The sequence below is a fragment of the Gavia stellata genome, chromosome 17, assembly GCF_030936135.1.
Source record: "Gavia stellata isolate bGavSte3 chromosome 17, bGavSte3.hap2, whole genome shotgun sequence".
NCBI lineage: Eukaryota > Metazoa > Chordata > Aves > Gaviiformes > Gaviidae > Gavia > Gavia stellata.
In genome coordinates this window covers 5,998,454-6,017,235 of record NC_082610.1, presented here as the reverse complement: position 1 = coordinate 6,017,235, position 18,782 = coordinate 5,998,454, and the positions used below count along the sequence as shown (strand labels likewise).

General features: G+C 40.2%; 1 protein-coding gene across 2 annotated transcripts in view; it reads right to left on the bottom strand.

Moving 5' to 3' along the window:
- Positions 1 to 18,782, bottom strand: part of ANO5 (anoctamin 5) — a 56,950-nt gene that overhangs the window by 20,461 nt on the left and 17,707 nt on the right. The window contains exons 4-10 of one of the 2 annotated variants that reach the window (XM_059825706.1): positions 15,620 to 15,667; positions 12,541 to 12,543; positions 8,921 to 8,962; positions 7,608 to 7,721; positions 2,364 to 2,432; positions 883 to 1,167; positions 413 to 526 (exon numbers count right to left, since the gene is read on the bottom strand). In XM_059825706.1, coding sequence (XP_059681689.1) covers positions 413 to 526; positions 883 to 1,167; positions 2,364 to 2,432; positions 7,608 to 7,721; positions 8,921 to 8,962; positions 12,541 to 12,543; positions 15,620 to 15,667 — 675 coding nt within the window. The remainder of the gene's footprint in view (positions 1 to 412; positions 527 to 882; positions 1,168 to 2,363; positions 2,433 to 7,607; positions 7,722 to 8,920; positions 8,963 to 12,540; positions 12,544 to 15,619; positions 15,668 to 18,782) is intronic. The other variant, XM_059825707.1, reaches the window with a different exon arrangement.

Below are 18,782 nucleotides of genomic sequence, written 5' to 3'. Positions count from 1 at the left end.
AATAGTTACTTTTTAGACTATGATTTGCGAGTGTCTCACAATTTTGGAATTTTTTCATACAATTTCTTAGCATTTAAGGTGGTTGCACTTGTATAGAAGAGATTCTTGTACAACTGCTTTTTATTATCTGTGTTTTTGTAAGTCTCTTACACATTATGTGATTAACACGTAAGTATATCCTAGAAACTCTGCTCCTGTATGCATGCATAGGAAGAAACATTTCAGCGCATAAAAACCCAAATAGTAGGGCTAGCAGATATGTCTTCTGTATTTTAAAACAGAATCAACTACTGGGACAAATGGAAGGGTTTGAGTGCATTTTCATTTCTGCTGGAAACTGCAAACGTCACAGTAGGTGAAAGAGTGAAAACACTGGGAAATGCTAAAGGGAGCAGAAAGCCAAAATACTTACATCATGAAGAGGATACGCAGCTGAATAGGTACCATTATTTAGCAGTCTCTTAATCCCAAATTTTTTCTTCCCTTCTTCTGTTCCATATGGGCAACGTGTTAGAATGTAATTAACCTGCGATTCAAACACAAGGATTTCAGACCTTTCCTGCTTTAAGGCCATTTAACAGAAACCTTTAATGGTTGCGCACTGTGTATCATCTGCAGGAATAATACGCAAAAGCAAAAAGTGTTTCTTCAGAAGGCTCTACCCTGTACGAGACCGTTGAGGGCACGCTTGCCTTGCGGACATCTAGAAAATCCTTTCCAACAAATACTATTCCAGATTTTTAAGAAAGACGCACAGGCATCTAGGTTTCCTCATATTTACCCACAGATATTACATTTTATATACTCCTTCCTTGCATGAATATTCCTACAGGACCATGTAAATCTACATGTAAATAGAAGTAGACAAATTCACATACGTACTATTCTGTTTCTCATGGATGGCGAGAAGAAAGTGCTTTCGTCATTAATGAGGTACAGCTCCTGCTTCTCCTTGCTGAATGGGGCCGTGAAATAATCCGGTTCAGGGTGCATCACCTTCTCGGGAAGCCTGAGCGGTGCAAGCATACAGTCCAGGGGGTTCTCCACCGTTGAGGGAATGTCATTTTCCTTGATGGGAACTTTAATGTTCAGCACTTCTGCGTACGTGATCAAAACCTCCCACGGGGCATGGATCTTCACAAAATAAATCTTGCCATCTTCAGATTCCTGCCCCAGGAAATTTAAATCGGATATCAGACTAAACTGTTTTATTGCAAGATTTATGAGAATAGTTGCTATACAAAATTTATTGCCTTTTACGTATTTTTGAAAGCTTTAAAAAAAAAAAAAAAAGGCGAGGGGAATAGGGAGGTTTTTTTGGGGGTGTGTGTCATTTTGTTTTGATTTTTTTTTTTAACTGAAAAGCTTATCCGAGCGGTTGGTTGTTCATAAAAATAATCTTTGCACTACTAAAAGCTCATAAAGGCTTTTCCAACTCCATTAACCTTGTACACCGAGGCCAGAAAACTCTCATTACACTCTGAGTGCACTGAAAACGCAAGGGTTTGCTGTGCAGGGCTGGCCACGTGGCAGCCCACGGTGCTGGACTGTAAAGCTATCCTCTTTCCTGAAGGGTGTAGTTTTCATAGAGCGGAGTAGAGCATACAAGACTCCTTGCAAAAAGGAGTTACCAACCAGAGCTCAGATCTGTTACAGCCTCACAGCTATGATAAGGAATCATCTTAACCACTGGCCTCACCCCACAGTATATGTTCTAGTGCTCCTCTGCGTACAGAGGAGAAAATGGCCATCTGAAGGTATTTTTAACATGTTGCTCAGTGAACCCCCATCTATGGATGTTACAGGGTCTAAACTTCATCAGGAGTTACTCTGCCCCACTCAGTCTCTGGCAGAAGAAAGAGAGCGTGCTGACTGAAGAAGTCGGCATCCCGCGTTCTCCAGTTATTAAACAAAACAGCAACACTAATCAAACATCCTCAAGTTGTTACACCAGAGTCCTTCCTCATCGTAATTACAACATCCAGTGGGCATACGCTAATCTATTCACCGACTTCCAAACATGGTTCTAGTTGTTAGGTGGGATTAAATCTAGCTGTGAGCACACTTCCCAATTACACAGGTTTAAATCCCAGCTATTTTGGAACTGCTTTCTTTTTGGTATGACACCAGAAGCCATCACTTCCTCCTGAATTTAAATCACATTCCACAATTCTTATGAACATATCTGGAAAAATAACACAGACACATTAAGCTTGTTGCACTTAAATTAGTCGTACTCCACTGGAATCTGCTAGAAAAATGTATAATTTGTCTCAAAGAAACAAAGTGGTATACATTAATTAGTAATTTGCAGGTCTAGTTCTTCGGACCTAATTTTTCTCTCTTTTTTTTTTTTTTTTTACCTTCTTATCTTCCGTTTCTAGTTCCAAACCAGCCTTTTGCAGGTTTCTCTCAAATTCTTTTCTTCTTTCCTGAAGAACAATAAACACACTTTATTAATTGATGAAGTTAGCAACTAACTGATCACTTAGTGATGAATTCACTGAGTTTTGCTCCTCCTAACTGCCCTGATGGTAACCCCCGAGTGCTATGTGAGCTTAGTAAAAGAATGCAGACCAACAGACAAAAACCATCTGATGCATACCAGGCCACTTCGGAGCGAAGGCCAGCCTAGTGATGGCAACACATCAGGAACTGCATTGACTAGCAACAGGAAACCTATCTGTTAGGAACAGGCTCATAAACTGTCCAATCTTGTTAACCAGAGAAGTAAATGAAGTCATGCGTCTTGAGCATTTCTGACTCTTCGGAAGGGTGATGTGTGTCGTGTGTTCCCGTTCAAGTTTAGCTATATTTCTAAGAGAATGTTAAAACCAGATGAAAAGAAAAACTCTGGGAGCGTCTGGAAGACTGACCGCTTTTAGTAACATCTATTTACCAGCTTAACAATCATGCCCGATACAGATGTTCAAGTACCGATTACAGACAATTCAAACAGTATGCTTCCCAAACAACATTACTGTAAAACTAGATAAGACTAACAAATCATCACATGTAAGCTTACATATGCTTGGCTTGCATAAAGTCAGCATGGACTTCATGGAGAGATAAACAAACCTGCCTGTGGCAGTGCACGAGGGCTGCACGACCTCTGCGAGTGCGAGACTCTTCTTGAACTCTCTATTTTGCCAAGTAATTCCTAGGTGGTGTCTTTAGGTAAGAACATTTTCTTGCCCTCCTTCCCTGTAGAATTTTTGCTCCTATTGGGAGATTGAATTAATTTCCTTCTAATTATATAAAATTTGCTGAAGAACTGCCAGAATAACTACAAGTTAAGCTAAATATTGAGTCCTAGCCTCTTTAGAATGCACTAGCTAGAATACCAATTTATTTCTAGCTAACACCTGCAATGCTGTGTGATGTTTTCTCTGTTGAAAAGTCTTAAATGACATTTTTCAAACACACTTAAAAAAACCCCCAAACACCATAGTTTTCAGCCAATTTCCTTTTCCTGTGTGTCTGTGAGGAGCAGGCTGCCCTATTTGCATTTCAGATGAATGAATATAGACTGAAGAATAGCTTTAATGGCCCTCAAATCTATGTTAAGATGTATTGATCTATTTTTTTCCTGTGTTAGTGGCCTTGCATTTTTACCTGTCACATCTGATTTTGCCAAATATTATTAAATATTAAATTAGACACTGGCCTAGATAAACTTGCAGATATGACACTTCCCGAGTTCTAGCACATGCTGGGGGCAAATGCAATTCCATGCACTATTTTTTAATTAATCTATCCCCCAAACCTGCCTACATGCACCTGTATAAACACACCAGAGAACTCTTGTTTGCTGACTGCTGATCTAATGGAGAACAATACAACTAAAAGGTGATTTATGATTACATTTGAAAGTGCTATATAAAAGCTGACAGTCAAGCCTGGTATCCAAAGCTATGTGCTATTCTGGACTACATTTTCTCCAAACAAAGCACGCTGGCGCGCGTTCTTTCCCCGGCAAATGCTGGGGGAGAGCCAAGCAAGCCAGCTCAGAGGGTTGGTCCTCCGCCACCAGAGACACCAGCCAGCTCCTCCTCCAGCTGTGCAGCTTAATAACAGACAGAGCCAAAGGGTCTGGCCCCACCTTACTTATCCTTCCTTACTATACGCTTAGTGTGAAAAATTGCAGTGCTCCAATAGAAATCATGCTCTTTTTACCACGTTGCTCTCTTCCCATAAACCACCTTTTCCAAAAGCCCTGTGAATGTAACTGTACTTTCCAGTCACTTGAAACAACCATCTTTAGAAGGCAATCAATTTGCTGAAAAAAAAACCAAACAAATGAAACAATGCTCCCCCTTTTCTTGCCAAACACTGGATTTCTTCATGTTGCCGTCAAAGGCTTAAAATGGACAAAACGTACCCTTGGACCGGTTCTATTTTGTTTTAATACGTACTTGTAAGAATTTTAAGCTTACTGTCGGAAACCTAAAAAGCTAGACCTGGTGCGTATATTTGTGGCTCTGCTATAGATGCCACTCTGCAGTCACAGAGGGAAGAGGGATGCAACATAAGTAATCACACTAGTGAAGACCAGTAACAGTGGGCTAATGCCCTTCCTCACATTTTATTTAAGTACAGTTGTTAAGCCTCTCTAAAGCATCTGTAAAAGACCAAAACCACATTTTCCGAGACCACTGTGGCCTATGTAGCAGAGATGTCAGTAGAGCATGCACCTCTCCAAACACCGCTGTGGATATCCTGCACACTTGTACAGAGTACAGGTGTATTTATTTTTCCATGTTCACATGCATTTCATATACGGGTAAAGTATTTCCACTTATCTGCTAGAGGCTTTGAGGAAAAATATGAAGTATTGTCTCAGAAAAATTTTTGTTTAGAGAGACTTCGTAGTTAGGATTTATTCATGTAGCTTATAGAAGGCAAGTTCAAAACAGAGTTTAAGCTGGAAAGCTTCTGGGGAACATCAAAGAGGTTAATGCATTTGTTCCGCATGAAGCTGAAGGCGAAGATGAACAGACCGTCTCTTACATCTGTATCAGGGCCATGTTGAAACACACAAAGAAGTGTTTCTTCGAAATGCCGAATAAAGCTGTTTCCTTGAGACAAGGAAACAAAACCCTTTGTCACAACTGTTATTCTCTTCCTGTGAACGTTTCTATTCTTAGCTGTTCCATTTTGCTGTATCACTGTACTACAGTAAAAGAAATTCACATTTCTTTCCTGCGATGACTGTACAATAGCAAGTACAGTATGTCAGACAAATTCCAAAGGCTGCAGTGCATCAATATTTAAACCGTGTTCCCACAAAGACAACAGCACAGTACTTCTACGCTAAGAAGTCTGCATTAATTTACGGTCATATTCATTGTATAAAGGTCTATGCTGAACATAAATGTAGGGCAAATTTAATTTTCCTAGCACAGTCCCCAAGAACTGTGTGAAAACTCACACCCTGTAACATCGATACCTTCACGTCTGTCTGTTCTGCAACTGCAGAGCTAATAACCTACAGGGCCACCGACCAAACACCTTCCATGGGGCCGTAAACTCTTTTGCAAGTCACAGACATACAGAGAATTAAATCTCATGAAACTTGATGCAGATGTTACACCCTTCTGCAAGAGAGAGATGTTTCTTCCTACCTAAGTGCATTTCTGCCTCAAAGAGGAACTTCAATATTAGCTACTAGCTCTTGGGTTCTTCCCCATGTGAATCCTTCGGTCAATGACAGCCATGTACACGGCCTCTGGTCTGGCAAAGGTTCCTGCCACCCCCTAATGACCTCTACACCCATGAGAAGGAAATTGCTACACACAATACGAATGAGTAACTAGACTGAGTATCTGGCTCATTTTCCTTCCCATTTAAAACATTACCTAAATAGTCTCCATTTCTTCCCTCATGTTATTTGAGTATGACTAATGGAAAAGTTTATTTTAAGAGTTGCTTTCACATATTTTGCATGGGTATCTTTTTCTTCTCTCTAAACTGATTGGTCTCCTCTTCCTTCTTTTTTAAATGCATTTTGCTTTATGGTAGAAGGAGGACTCTAGCTAGGATTACAGCCTGGCAAAGAGTCAGTGCGGGTTTGAAAAAGTATGCCTTCATATAAACCTATGGTACCATAGTGATAATAAAACCCTGGTCTCCCCAGCAAATCTCCTGGAGGTGGCTAGCTGAGCAAAGCTGACTGTGAGATGCTTAAGCTGGGAAAAGCACCAGAGACGATGACAGAGATTCTTCCTTTTTTAAAGTAACAAGAATATGATGCAGGAGCTGTGTTCTACACGGGATCACATTTGCATATAGGCAGTGTAAGTCCATAATGAAAACAGTATTTCCTTCATAAAGGAATGTAAGCAGTAAGCAATTTTTTGAACAGCCCAGCTGTGCAGTTTTTGTTCAAAGGAAATGATAATTTTTAATTACAAAAAACTTTAAGATGACCATTATAGATGAGAAACGTTCTTTACTTCACAGACCTTTAGTTTTGATCATGATTTTGTCATAAGCCTCTGTCTAACTAGTTTTCTTCAGAAAGTCTTATCTTTCAGAATAATGTGATTACATGAGAATGAAGTATTTTTTGGTTGGGTTTTTTTTTTTTTTTTTTTTTTTTTTTAAAGAACAAGCTTTGGAGACACATATTGGAAAGAGTAGTTTGTAAAACTCCTGTCTCAGCAAGAAGGCAGCGAATAAAGAGAAAACAAAATAATTAAAATCCCTGCAACTATTGTTTTTTAAACGTTATGCTTATATAGAATTTATTGTTCTTCTTCACTGCATCTCATAGCACTGGATTTTTTTAAATAGCTTGGATTTATGTATTAGTCAAGTTAGACCTCAAGCGTCAGCGTGAGCAAGGAACAAATACATGTCATTCACTGATTCCATCTGACCTACTGCTACCATTCAGGCAACCGGGTCTTGCTGGGAAGTTCAGGGATGATCACTGACCAGCATTTTAGAGAAAGCCTGTACTGCACGCTCTGTTATATAGGAGGTCTCTTACCAAAGCCACTTTAAATACCCTTCTATAAGAATGAATACACATATGTAGAGAGGAAGTCAAGCACAGGGAAGAGCTCAAAGAGGAGCTTTGAGTTTATTTTGCTCAGAGTAATAAAAAAGTCTTAAAAGGAAAATTGCATGGATTCTTGGATCTAAGAATCCATTTCTGCTCTTAACTGAAGTCTAAGGATGGGGAAAAAAAGTTATTGTTACATCTCATTTGGATAACGCTTTGCTTATTTAGGAGAAACCACCTCCATTTAGCTATTTACAGATATGTTTCCACCAAAGCCACAGCTAACTATAAGACTGTTAAATGAAAAAAGCAAAGTCATTTGGATTACTTGGCACTGATTGTATAATACATTGACCAGCCTATGTAATGCAGAGTGATCAATTCAGTAAATAAAGCCCCAAAAATCTAAAAAAATCGGGTCCTAATACACAACAGTAAATTATACAGAAATTTCAGTACATGGAATGGCTTTTTACACAGTTATCAAATTTTTTACTAAGTCCAATTCCAGCTGAGCATAGTGATTTGAAAGGCTTAGTAACTGATATTCAGTTTATGCTAGGGAAGAATTAAGAGGACCTCAAGAAGACAAACTTACCAACTTTTTCTCCCATTCCTTATTAAGATCATCCACATAGGAGAGAACAAAATCAATTCTCCTGACACCATCCCTGAAGAAAATAGAATCTTTGCTTTGATGTCTTTTATCAATCTGTGGAAGATATAGGCATATGATTAAAAAAACAAGTATTGCCGTCGCTCTAAAATATACCAGAAGACAATTAAGTTTCCCCAAATTGCCTCAATTCTTCCGTTTCTTCATAGCTGAAAGTATATTTAGGCAAGTTTTAACAAGGGCTATAATCCAGTGTAAATAATTTCAAAATTAACTGCTTATATCCACAAGTACTACATATAAGTAACTGGTATATGAAGAATACATACATGTTAGCGTAGCAATACTTGTGAACGACGCTACCATTTAGTCTTTCACAGTCTTTACAGCGCGTCATAAATGATCAAGACAAGTGTTATTTTACAGCATGATTTTTTTTGTGCAGTTAGTCAGATTGCCACTCTACACAAAAGCCAGCTAGGGCACAGTTCATCGACTTGAAGCAGCTCGCAAAAAGTAAATTCCATGCATTTTCTTCTACATAACAAGATTCACTAAGCCAACTACCACAGAGAAATATGTCCTAGCAATGACCATGTATGAAAACAGCACACAAACAATACAGGGGTTACATTTCAAAATTGAGTATTTAATTTCTTTAGAAAAAAAAAAAAAATCTAATAAAATGTATCAATGCCACAGGGTAATTAGTATTCTAATTGATCTGTTAAAGGTCATATTTTCATTTGTCAGCATGCCAGAATGTCGCAATAACAACATTCATCTTTTTCACCAATTAGGCTACAACAATTAATGTTAAGCAAATAAAGACTATTACCTCACTCTCCTAGGGAAATTAACATAATATTAGGCAATATTATTTATCGTCATATCAGTATTCAGCACTACCAAATTGTTTACAAGACTAGAGGTTCACACGGCAAAGCGCTCTCCATAGAAGCTAATACTCTGGTCTAAATTTAACTCCATGCTAAGGAAGGTTGATGTTGGGGTTTTTTGTAACCACACCCACCAGCAGAAGTGTATTTATATAGGACTGAATTGGATTTTCATTTTATTAGAGTAGAAACAAAGAAGACTAATTTCAGAGGGTTACATCTCTGTCTTCTCCCTCTTAAACCATGCAAGGATGCACGTGAAAAAGTTCTCTGAGAAAGCACAGACTATTTATAACTGTGAAACTTGCTCCCCGTTATCAAAAGGCATCACACAGTGAAGCATGTTATTACTGCAGCCATCCAAGCCACTTGCAATATCATTCATCACTGTTTTACCCTGAGACGTCGCTTCAGGAACAGATTATATCTCCTTCCACTCTGCCGGAATAACCAACAAATAGTTAGCAAGCCCACTGATCCTCTCCAAGACCCAAACCAACTGCTTCGAGCACATACCCCCCAGCTAAAGTTAGCAAGAAATCCATGTCCTTAAAAAAGCCAGGAAAAGCCTCTAACTATTAGAAAAACACAAGCACCCACAAACATTATGACTATGTCGTCTTTTTTTATTAAAGGCAAAGCTGTGCTGGCATTCATTTTGATAATAAACTCAGGTGTTTTAAAATCATGACTCCTATAATGCTAATTGCCATCATTTGGATACTTAAGCACTAAATAGAACAATAAGAAAGTTTCTTTGACTGTTAGCACAAAGGTAATAAAACAAGCACCGGCTAATAAATAGTGCATGCGTGTTTCCGTTACGCTCATGTTAGGTTGGACCCACTGGGACATAAAAAGACGAATGGCAACCACATAATTCCAGAGCTGACAAAATTACAAACAATAATATCCGCATGCTCCAAGACATGTGTTTATCTTCAAATAGGCTCAAATTTAATAAAATAAAAAAATATTTTAAAGTCCCTATCATTCCATAGGGATGCACAACTTTATGCGTCTTCACTAGACACACTGGTAACTGCTGAAACCAGATTGTAGCGTTCTTGGACCATCCACGCTTTATGGATGATTCCTGTACTTCTGAAGCTATCCTGGCCTTTGGGGAGCTACAAAACACTGCGTCGCAAATCAAAGTAACACAAAAAAGCTAAAAGAAATTATTTCCCCAAAATGCTGCAATCCTCTCTTTGCCTTCCCTCTTTGGCAATTCTGTTGGTCTTTTTGTTGCTTTTCTTCTTCAGAAATATTATTTACAGCAGATCAATTAAAGTAGACTACTTCATAAGACTGAAATCAGGACAGCTACCTCAGAAAACGCTTTCATTTCCAAATGCGGTACATAATCACGCAAGACTAAGAGACTTACAAAAATCATGGAATCCAACAGAAGAAAAGAAACAGCATTTTCCTATTTTGTGCTTACAGGGGTTTGGGTTTTTTTGTAAATATGATTGTGACTACAAGCAAATTGCAACTGTTTATATGTTAATTTAATCCAATTAACATAGTGCATAGAGCCACACCGACATCTACATAGCATCAACGGTACTGTAATTATTCATCATTACAGTAAGCGAACCACAAAGTGCAACTTACAATATTGGGAATCAGCCTAAAAAGAGACCACCCCAACCACTAATTTAAAAAGACAGTGATTGTGCAAGCACAGATGTTGTCCTAGCGAACTAAAAAAATCCATATACACAAAGGGGAAAAAAAAAAATCAATAAATAATATTTACTTCAATAAAAGCTCCTGCCAAAGGAGTGTCCCAAATTCTTTGGGTAGCATAGTTCTAGTTAGATTATTCCATACAACTGAAGCAATACTTTATCTTTAGTGCCATCAAAGTTTACTCATCTTCTAAGATGTGTCAGAATCCTGCTCCGTCATTAAAGGTCTGACTATCAATTTAAGAAGATGCAGTAGTCATCGCTGGATCTGCTTTGAGAAGGGGAATACTTATCACTTCCCCCTCCTTCTGTACATAGGATTATTCATCATGGATAGTGACAGGCCTATTTATTAAACCCATAAATTATTCTTTTCCATTTTGTTGCATTTGGATTTCACAAGGGCAGCAAGATCAGTCTTGCATATTCATGCAATTCTGTGCATACACGTGCACTTACAGGTTTAAAATATATAAAATGTTAGTAATTTGCATTGGTTGCATCAGTGAATCATAAAACGTTACGCATTAGTAGATCTTATTTCTTAACAGCTCCTTCCAGAACTGTATTCAGATTAATTGATCTTAGACAACCTGCAGTTACTAAATGAAGTTACACCTCATGAGAGCAGATATTCTGTGACGTGTATCTTCTGGAATACAAGTAACCAAATTAAAACGTCCCAACGCAGCACAGATAGCAAGCAGAAGCTTTTGAATAATTGAGTAATACCCAATGAGGAATTACAGAAGAGATGGAGCCCCAAGGTATATGGTGAAAACTCGAGAGGCAACAGCCACAAGTTGCAACAAGGGAAATTCCTACTGGATGCGAGGGTGTGGTTGAGCAGGAACAGGTACAACAGGCTGCCTAGAGAGACTGCGTAATCTCCATCCTCAGAGATCACACAGCTTAACCAAGCAAGGCCCTGACTGAGCAACCTGACCTAAGTTTGAAGTCAGCCTTGCCTTGAGTAGGAGGTCGGCCAAGGAGACCTCCAGAGGCCCCTTCCAACCCAAGTCACTGTATGATTCTACAAAATGGTGTTACCGCAAGCGTTCAGCATTTACCAGCGCTTCCAAGACGTTGCCGAAATCCATCAGCTACAAAGTAAGTTTACAAAAACTACTTGTTCAAAAACAAATACTGCCCTCCTGTTCTCCTGTGGTAACTTTCCAGTTTTGATAGTCTAATTATCTCTACAAGAAGTGACCTTATAGCCTGCGGACAGATGTGCTAATTGAACCCTGTAATGGTCTATCACAAAGAGCTAAATTTTCTTTTCACGTGGCTACATAAATGCAAACCGACTGGATTCATACAGAATTATATTAATAATTTCTAGCTACCCCATAATCGATAACTTCTGTCTCGACATCCAGCAGAGGTCAAGGGTATCGGACCATGTTCAACCAAACAACCCTCCAAGTACCTGGATGTGCAGTCCTCACCTTAGACACGAACTAAAGCCCTGCAGTAGGAAATCCTGACTCAAATAGGACAGGTTACAGGAAAGACCAAGATGTCAATATGGAAATAAACAAAGCACAGTGAGGCTGTAACACCCCACGTTCAGTTCTGCCCGAACTGGCTTGGGGAAAGCATGTAAACGCTGGCCGGTGGTCACACTGTGTCGTGGTTTAGTCCCAACCGGCAACTAATCACCACACAGCCGCTCACTCACTCCCCTTCCTCAGCTGGACAGGAGAGAGAAAACATAACGAAAGGCTCGCAGGTCGAGACAAGGACATAGGGAGATCACTCACCAATTACCATCATGGGCAAGACAGACTTGACTTGGGGAAATTAGTGTAATTTATCAGCAATCAAAATCAGAGTAGGATAATAAGGAATAAACCCGAATCTCAAAAATACCTTCCCCCCACCCCTCCCTTCTTCCCGGGCTCAACTTCACTCCCGATTTTCTCTACCTCTTCCCCCCGAGCGGCGCAGGGGGACGGGGAATGGGGGTTGCGGTCAGTTCATCACACGTCATTTCTGCCGCTCCTTCCTCCTCACACTCTTCCCCTGCTCCAGCGTGGGGTCCCTCCCACGGGAGACAGTTCTCCACGAACTTCTTCAACATGGGTCCTTCCCACGGGCTGCGGTTCCTCACGAACTGCTCCAGCGTGGGTCCTTTCCACGGGGTGCAGTCCTTCAGGAACAGACTGCTCCACCGTGGGTCCCCCACGGGGTCACAAGTCCTGCCAGCAAACCTGCTCCAGCGTGGGCTCCTCTCTCCATGTGTCCACAGGTCCTGCCAGGAGCCTGCTCCAGTGTGGGCTTCCCACAGGATCACAGCCTCCTTCGGGCGTCCACCTGCTCCGGCGTGGGGTCCTCCATGGGCTGCAGGTGGGTATCTGCTCCACCGTGGACCTCCATGGGTGCAGGGGCACAGCCTGCCTCACAATGGTCTTCACCATGGGCTGCAGGGGAATCTCTGCTCCGGCGTCCGGAGCACCTCCTCCCCTCCTTCTTCACTGACCTTGGGGTCTGCAGAGTTGTTTCTCTCGCATATTCTCACTCCTCTCTTCTGGCTGCTGTTTTCCAGTTTTCCCCCCTCCTTCTCAACTATGTTATCCCAGAGGCGCTACCACCGCCACTGATGAGCTCAGCCTTGGCCAGTGGCGGGTCCGTCTTGGAGCTGGCTGGCATTGGCCTTATCGGACATAGGGGAAGCTTCTAGCAACTTCTCACAGAAGCCACCCCTGTAGCCCCCCCCCCCCCGCTACCAAAACGTTGCCATGCAAACCCAATACACACTGCTAAATACTTGAGGAGAAAGCCTTGGCCACCTCGCTCCCGCCCGCGGCTCAGATACGCTTCTCCAGGGCCAAAGCAAACAAGCTGGTCACCACGAAGAGGAGAGGGGGAAGCGAGCTGCTGCATGTGGCATCAACCGCTAAACACTGCAACAGAAAGTGCTTCAGAGAAACGACTTTGGACTGAAGCTGACGGCGGTAAACGTTTTCGTGGCCCTGCTCACCCACCGAAGCGCACAGAGAGCTGACCTCGCTCGCTACGATCAGCTAGCCCTCGGTGGTCTAGCCATGTCACACTCCCTGAAAACCAAATCTGTTTTGCAGATTACACTTGAATGATTTAATCCTGTATATTTTCACAGGGCTCAGGGGGATTTCTGTTCCTGGTCCTGTTCCCCCTAACAGGAAATTTATGTCCTTACAGGCCGCTTTGCACAGCTCTCTCCTTGCAGGCAATGGAGCTTCCTCCAAATACACCTTGCTACTAAATATCCTAGCCCTCTCCACAGCCGTACTTCAAAAACAGAGGAACCTGGCTTAGAGCAACACTTTTCAGATTAATATTCAGTCAGAAAACTGCAAGTTTCTTAAGGGCCCACATTCAGGAACGCACTTCCCAAATGCAGTTCCCCGGATTCAAGGTTTCACAAGCGTCCAAGCTCGCAGAGCTGGGACTGCAGGTTCAGCCTCAGTGTCCTTCACCTTCTGCTTTTTGTATCTCAGAGCGGGAAGACGGTTTAGACCAGCAATTTCAGTAACAATGCAGTAACCAACACTAATCTGAGATGGAGGAAGCGAATACTTTAGCTTCACTAGAGGTATAGCACAGTGAAGAATCCCTGGCTCTGGACTAACAGGTATGCTGAGAAGTTACCTCGATAACGTGATCCCCGTCAGTGTATCTTGGAGTTACATTATCACAGTCCTACAGTACCAGACAAGAAAACTGCCTCAAATTACAAAATAAAATTGATTTGTGATATTTTGCTTACTTACAAGTCAAAAAACCCAAATATTTTATTTACCCCATACCTTTGACGATCATATAGCAAATTAGTTTTTACCACAGACAATGTAACAGACCAAAATAACTGTATTACAAAGCAATTAGTTAATCTGTGAATTGACAATCCATGGCAGAAAATTTTTCAGAATACAGAAATGGACAAAAATTTAAGGGTTTGAAAGCTGAATCAAAATACAAGAAAAGCCTCCATAATTGCAAGGGTAGGAAACATTCAGGGGCTTAAAAACAAAATTATCACCCTTACTTAGATCCCCAGTTTGCACAGAATATTTATATACCCCCCCGCCTTTTCACTGAACTAAACACGCTTACAGCTATAGGAAAAACATGCTGATTTAAGTGCTGTTATGCTAAATATAACTGTTTGATAAAATTTATTTCCCAAAGCAAAAAGCTCTTGGAAATGCATTTACACAACATATGCAAATATACAGGCACTCTGCTGAAAACCAAGAAGGCGAATTCCTGGCTTATGCACAGTAAACTCAGTTCCCATTATACCAGAGATCCTCTTTGCATGAAGTTCTCTTCAATATTCTTCCTTGGAGGAATCCAGGCAACTGAAGTGCTTACCCACTTCAAAGAAGTGTATTAACAACACTCTTAACACCACACATTCCAATTTCCAGTTATGCTTCATGTGGACTACAAAGTTGCATACAAAATTATAACCTTTCCCATTCAAAGAAACACAAAACCCCACATAATTCTTGCAGCTAAAACTTGCGAGCTACTTTTTTACACCTTTACCACGCTTGTGTTTCAATTTTGAACCGCATTAAAATCTGAAAGCTTGAAAACATGCATTTCAAAGCAGTTTAAGACACCAAGCTATTTGCACTAAAATTTAAATGCTCAGAAAAAGCCTCTCCGGATGAAAGAGCACATTAAACAAGAATAGAACAAAGGAAAAAAAATATATGCTAAGAGAGCGTATGTGTTAATGTAAGGCACCAGAGCCCAACGTAAGCAAGCAGACAGTTTTAATATACCTCAGCATGTACTTCTTCAGTTATCTTAGATGAGTTCTTATAGTTTTTTTCTCCATAAGAGAAAGTTTGAGTTTTCTGATATTTTTGACAATTAACACAATTACCTCGTCTGCAAATTTCAGTAAGAGGCTATTTTGAGCCTTTCCTTATTATTTACTACAATAAGAAAAAAAGGCAACACATTTCAAATGGTGTCAGTGTTTGGTTCTCGCTCTTTAAAACATTTTAAAGTATCATGCTGACACACAGAGACCTCCAGATTATCATGATAAAAAGGAATCCCACATTTGTTAATAACACCATAGTCAGAATATATCCTATATCCCACCAAACCAAAACAATGATAAAAAAGCAAACTTTCCAGTTTTCTCCACCAATACTTAACTTTTCAATTTTGTCCATTATCCTTCCAATTTGCTGGCGTTTATCATTTAAACCATCACTAGGACTGAACTCAAAAACCACATTCATTTTTATATGGTAGAAAAACAATTCTTTTTCTAAGGATGGCTTCCTTGAAACTGGAAAATTTTCTCATGAGGGACTTTTTGGCATACGGTAATAGAAAACGCCACACAAATTCATGCAAGGAAGCATGAATACTGCTTACTGCTTACCACTTGACGTTCAGGGATGAGTAAAGTAGTCTCAGTGCTGTTTAGGCCCTGCCAGTGGCATCATGGGAAAAACATAATGTTGTTAGCGATGATGCAAAGGATGCTTTAAAATAAAAAGCTATTTCAGAAGAAACAGTGTAGCTTCTGGTTTAAGTTGCTGAATTCTGAGCGATAGCTGGATTTTCAGTCTAGAGAGTCAAAGTTTAAACAAACCTCTGCTTCCTCAGATGAGCTGGGTCTCCAGCCTGCGGCACTGACTTTTACACGGCCCATATTGATTTTTAAACATTAATAAGAATTACTTTTATTAAAAGTCACACAGTATTCCTCAGCATTCCCATTATAGAAAATAAAAAGTCTAAACAACTTGACACAGATTTCCTTTAACAAGCTGATAAAGAGCAACTTTTAACAGTACTTTTGTTATTTTAATATCAAAGAGAGAAAACGTACATAGCATAGATGGCTGCACTTGCATTCGGAACAAACGTGACACCCCTTACTTAGCTACTTTTGCAATACAAACTGAAATTACACCGTGTGAGCTGAAGGGAAACAAATGCGAGGAGACAAATCATTAATCTCAGTGTAGACAAGGCAATTGGTATCAGTAATTGTAGTTGTTACGCCTAGTGAGACTAGCGAGGGCTTCCCAGCGTCCAGTTCTGATCCACGCCTGGTGAGGCCCTACCCTCACTTTAACTGTACAAGATGTGGGTGCTCATTATTTTCCTGTACGTGGGCCTGGAGGATGCTGCCACATCCTTTGGCCAGGCTCCACGCAGGGACGTCTCCATAGGCTGTCTGGGGTCCTGGCCCACAACCGTGCAATTGCACGAGCAAGGGATTTTGAGGTCAGGCTTTGCTATTGGAATGAATAATGGTTTGCGATACCTAAGCTGTTTTGCAATATCTTATTCTGTTAGTCAATAATTTCTCACACTGTTATTTTGGTTTGCTTCTGAAAACAAATCACAGACAGGTTTAAACAGCGCAACCAAATAGGGCGAGCGCATTATGAAAATACAATAGTTCTCTATGGAATTAAATTAACTTTCAACAGAAGCAGAACACTAACTTCATTTCATTATTGTATCATCATTTGTTGGTTTAGAGTTGTAATATTTCAAAAAGTGTATTCCCCAAAATCCAATCTTCATCAAGTACTGCCTACGATCTTGAAATTAGAAACAAATATTTTTCACTTTTGTTACAATTTTACTTGAGAGGAACCACACAGGTCCATTCCTATAATTTTGTGAAACGAACATGCTATTTTTCTTCCTGTTTACATGGCAAGTAATACATACACACATCTTTACATTCCTTCTTAGTGATGGCATCTCTGAGTACTTGCTTATCTAAGTAAGATAAATGTGTCCTTTTCAGAATTCAGTCAAATCAACACAGAAAGATTGATCTGGTTTTTGGCAAAGAATCCACATGAGAAACAGTGGAAATATAAATAGCTGCACTGTGCTCTTACCCTAAGATAGTCTGAACTGGGTTTAGCAGTCTAATCCTCATGTCACTGATGCTAGTAGAAAAACTGCGCTATTTGTAGAGAACTAAGGCCTGAGACACTTAAGCGGGAAGTTTTTTCTCCAATTATACACTGACAATATCTGCCATGTCAAGCACTGTACAAATTTTACATCAATGGAAGCGCAGCCTTGCTTTTCATTGCTACCCCACGGCTCCTGACCTCCCCATTGCACACCTGCCCCCCGGCCAAGCTGGCACCCTTCCACCTCTCCATCCCGTACTCCTCACACCCACAGCCTCCCACCTCCTCCACGCTTAGACGTAAATACAGGTTTTAGCCACCCACTGGTCCTCGTATGCTGCCCACACTGCCTCACTCCGAGATAAGATTTTAATGTATTTAGTGAAACGCTAACCTGTGAGATGAAGAGACGCAGCTGGCAGTCCTTTGTACATTCCTACGCATTTTGCGAAATGCTTTCCTGTTAATCTAGGGAACTTACCCTGCTCCCAAAACAACTGTCTGAAATTAATTAGCTCAAGTCATGGGGGTCAACTACTATAAAATTGGTGATCAAACCTTCTCCTGCACATTTGAAGTCTAAGAACTTCTGTAGAGACACCACTTCTTCGTTATATACCAAAGTCATATAATCACAAAGGAGCTCCAATCTTGTTAACACATGCGCCCAAAACAAGATCCAACTAGGGTTTTCAGAAACACTCAAATAGTCCAACTTCCATGAGATGAAAACCAAAAATAAAGAAGGTGGTTGGCAGTGGTGGCAGCAGTGTTGGGCTGGTCCTTCGTACTTTGGAATCCACTCTCTTCAGTCTTTAATGAACTCTCTCTCTCCCCAAAATACCCCTCAGATAGTGTTTTGTAGTTACACTTGAAAGAAGTCTTTCTGTATTTCCTTCTAGGTTTTGAAACTGATTTGGTCTGTCTTCACAATATAAATAATGGTATTTTTTGTTTCTACTTGAAAACCCACCGGTCTGAATTGAAAAAATGAGCAAGCATGAAACGTAATGTACATTGTGATGGTGTTTCTTCAGGAAAAAAAAAAAATCAATTCATTTGGAACACATGCAGCACCTGCTGCTCTCAAAAAAATAATCTATGTGTCATACCCCTAATTTTGGTAAAATGCATTGCTTTAATACATTCGATGGGAGCTCTGCCAATTTACTTCTGCTAAGCTGGTTTAAATAAAGACAGCTTGTTCTCAGATTTTCTCACGATCAAGTTACAATATGGAAAATCCTGATTAACAGCAATTTTTAGCGAGGATTTCACTGGTCTGAAATTAACAGGAAAGGTGAAAATTTCATATGTAACTGCACAAAATTAATTCCTACCTTCTCACAGGTCTACTCAAGAGTAGTGCAGCCATCTGCCTTTTATGAGGCTGAGAAACTCAGGGTCCACATACATACAAAGCAAACATTTGAAGTTACTTTATACTTGTTAATTGGAACAGCAGACGGACAAATAGTCCTCTGTATACACCTCTTACAGATGTTGATAAGCTAAAAAACTAGTTATTCAATCTTCTAAAAAATCTGTACTAATTTTAAATTTTTCCCATTTGAACTGCCTAAAATTTTACTGTCAGGAAATCTAACACAAATTCCATTTTTTCAACCTTTCTTCCAATCTTCAATTATTTAACTG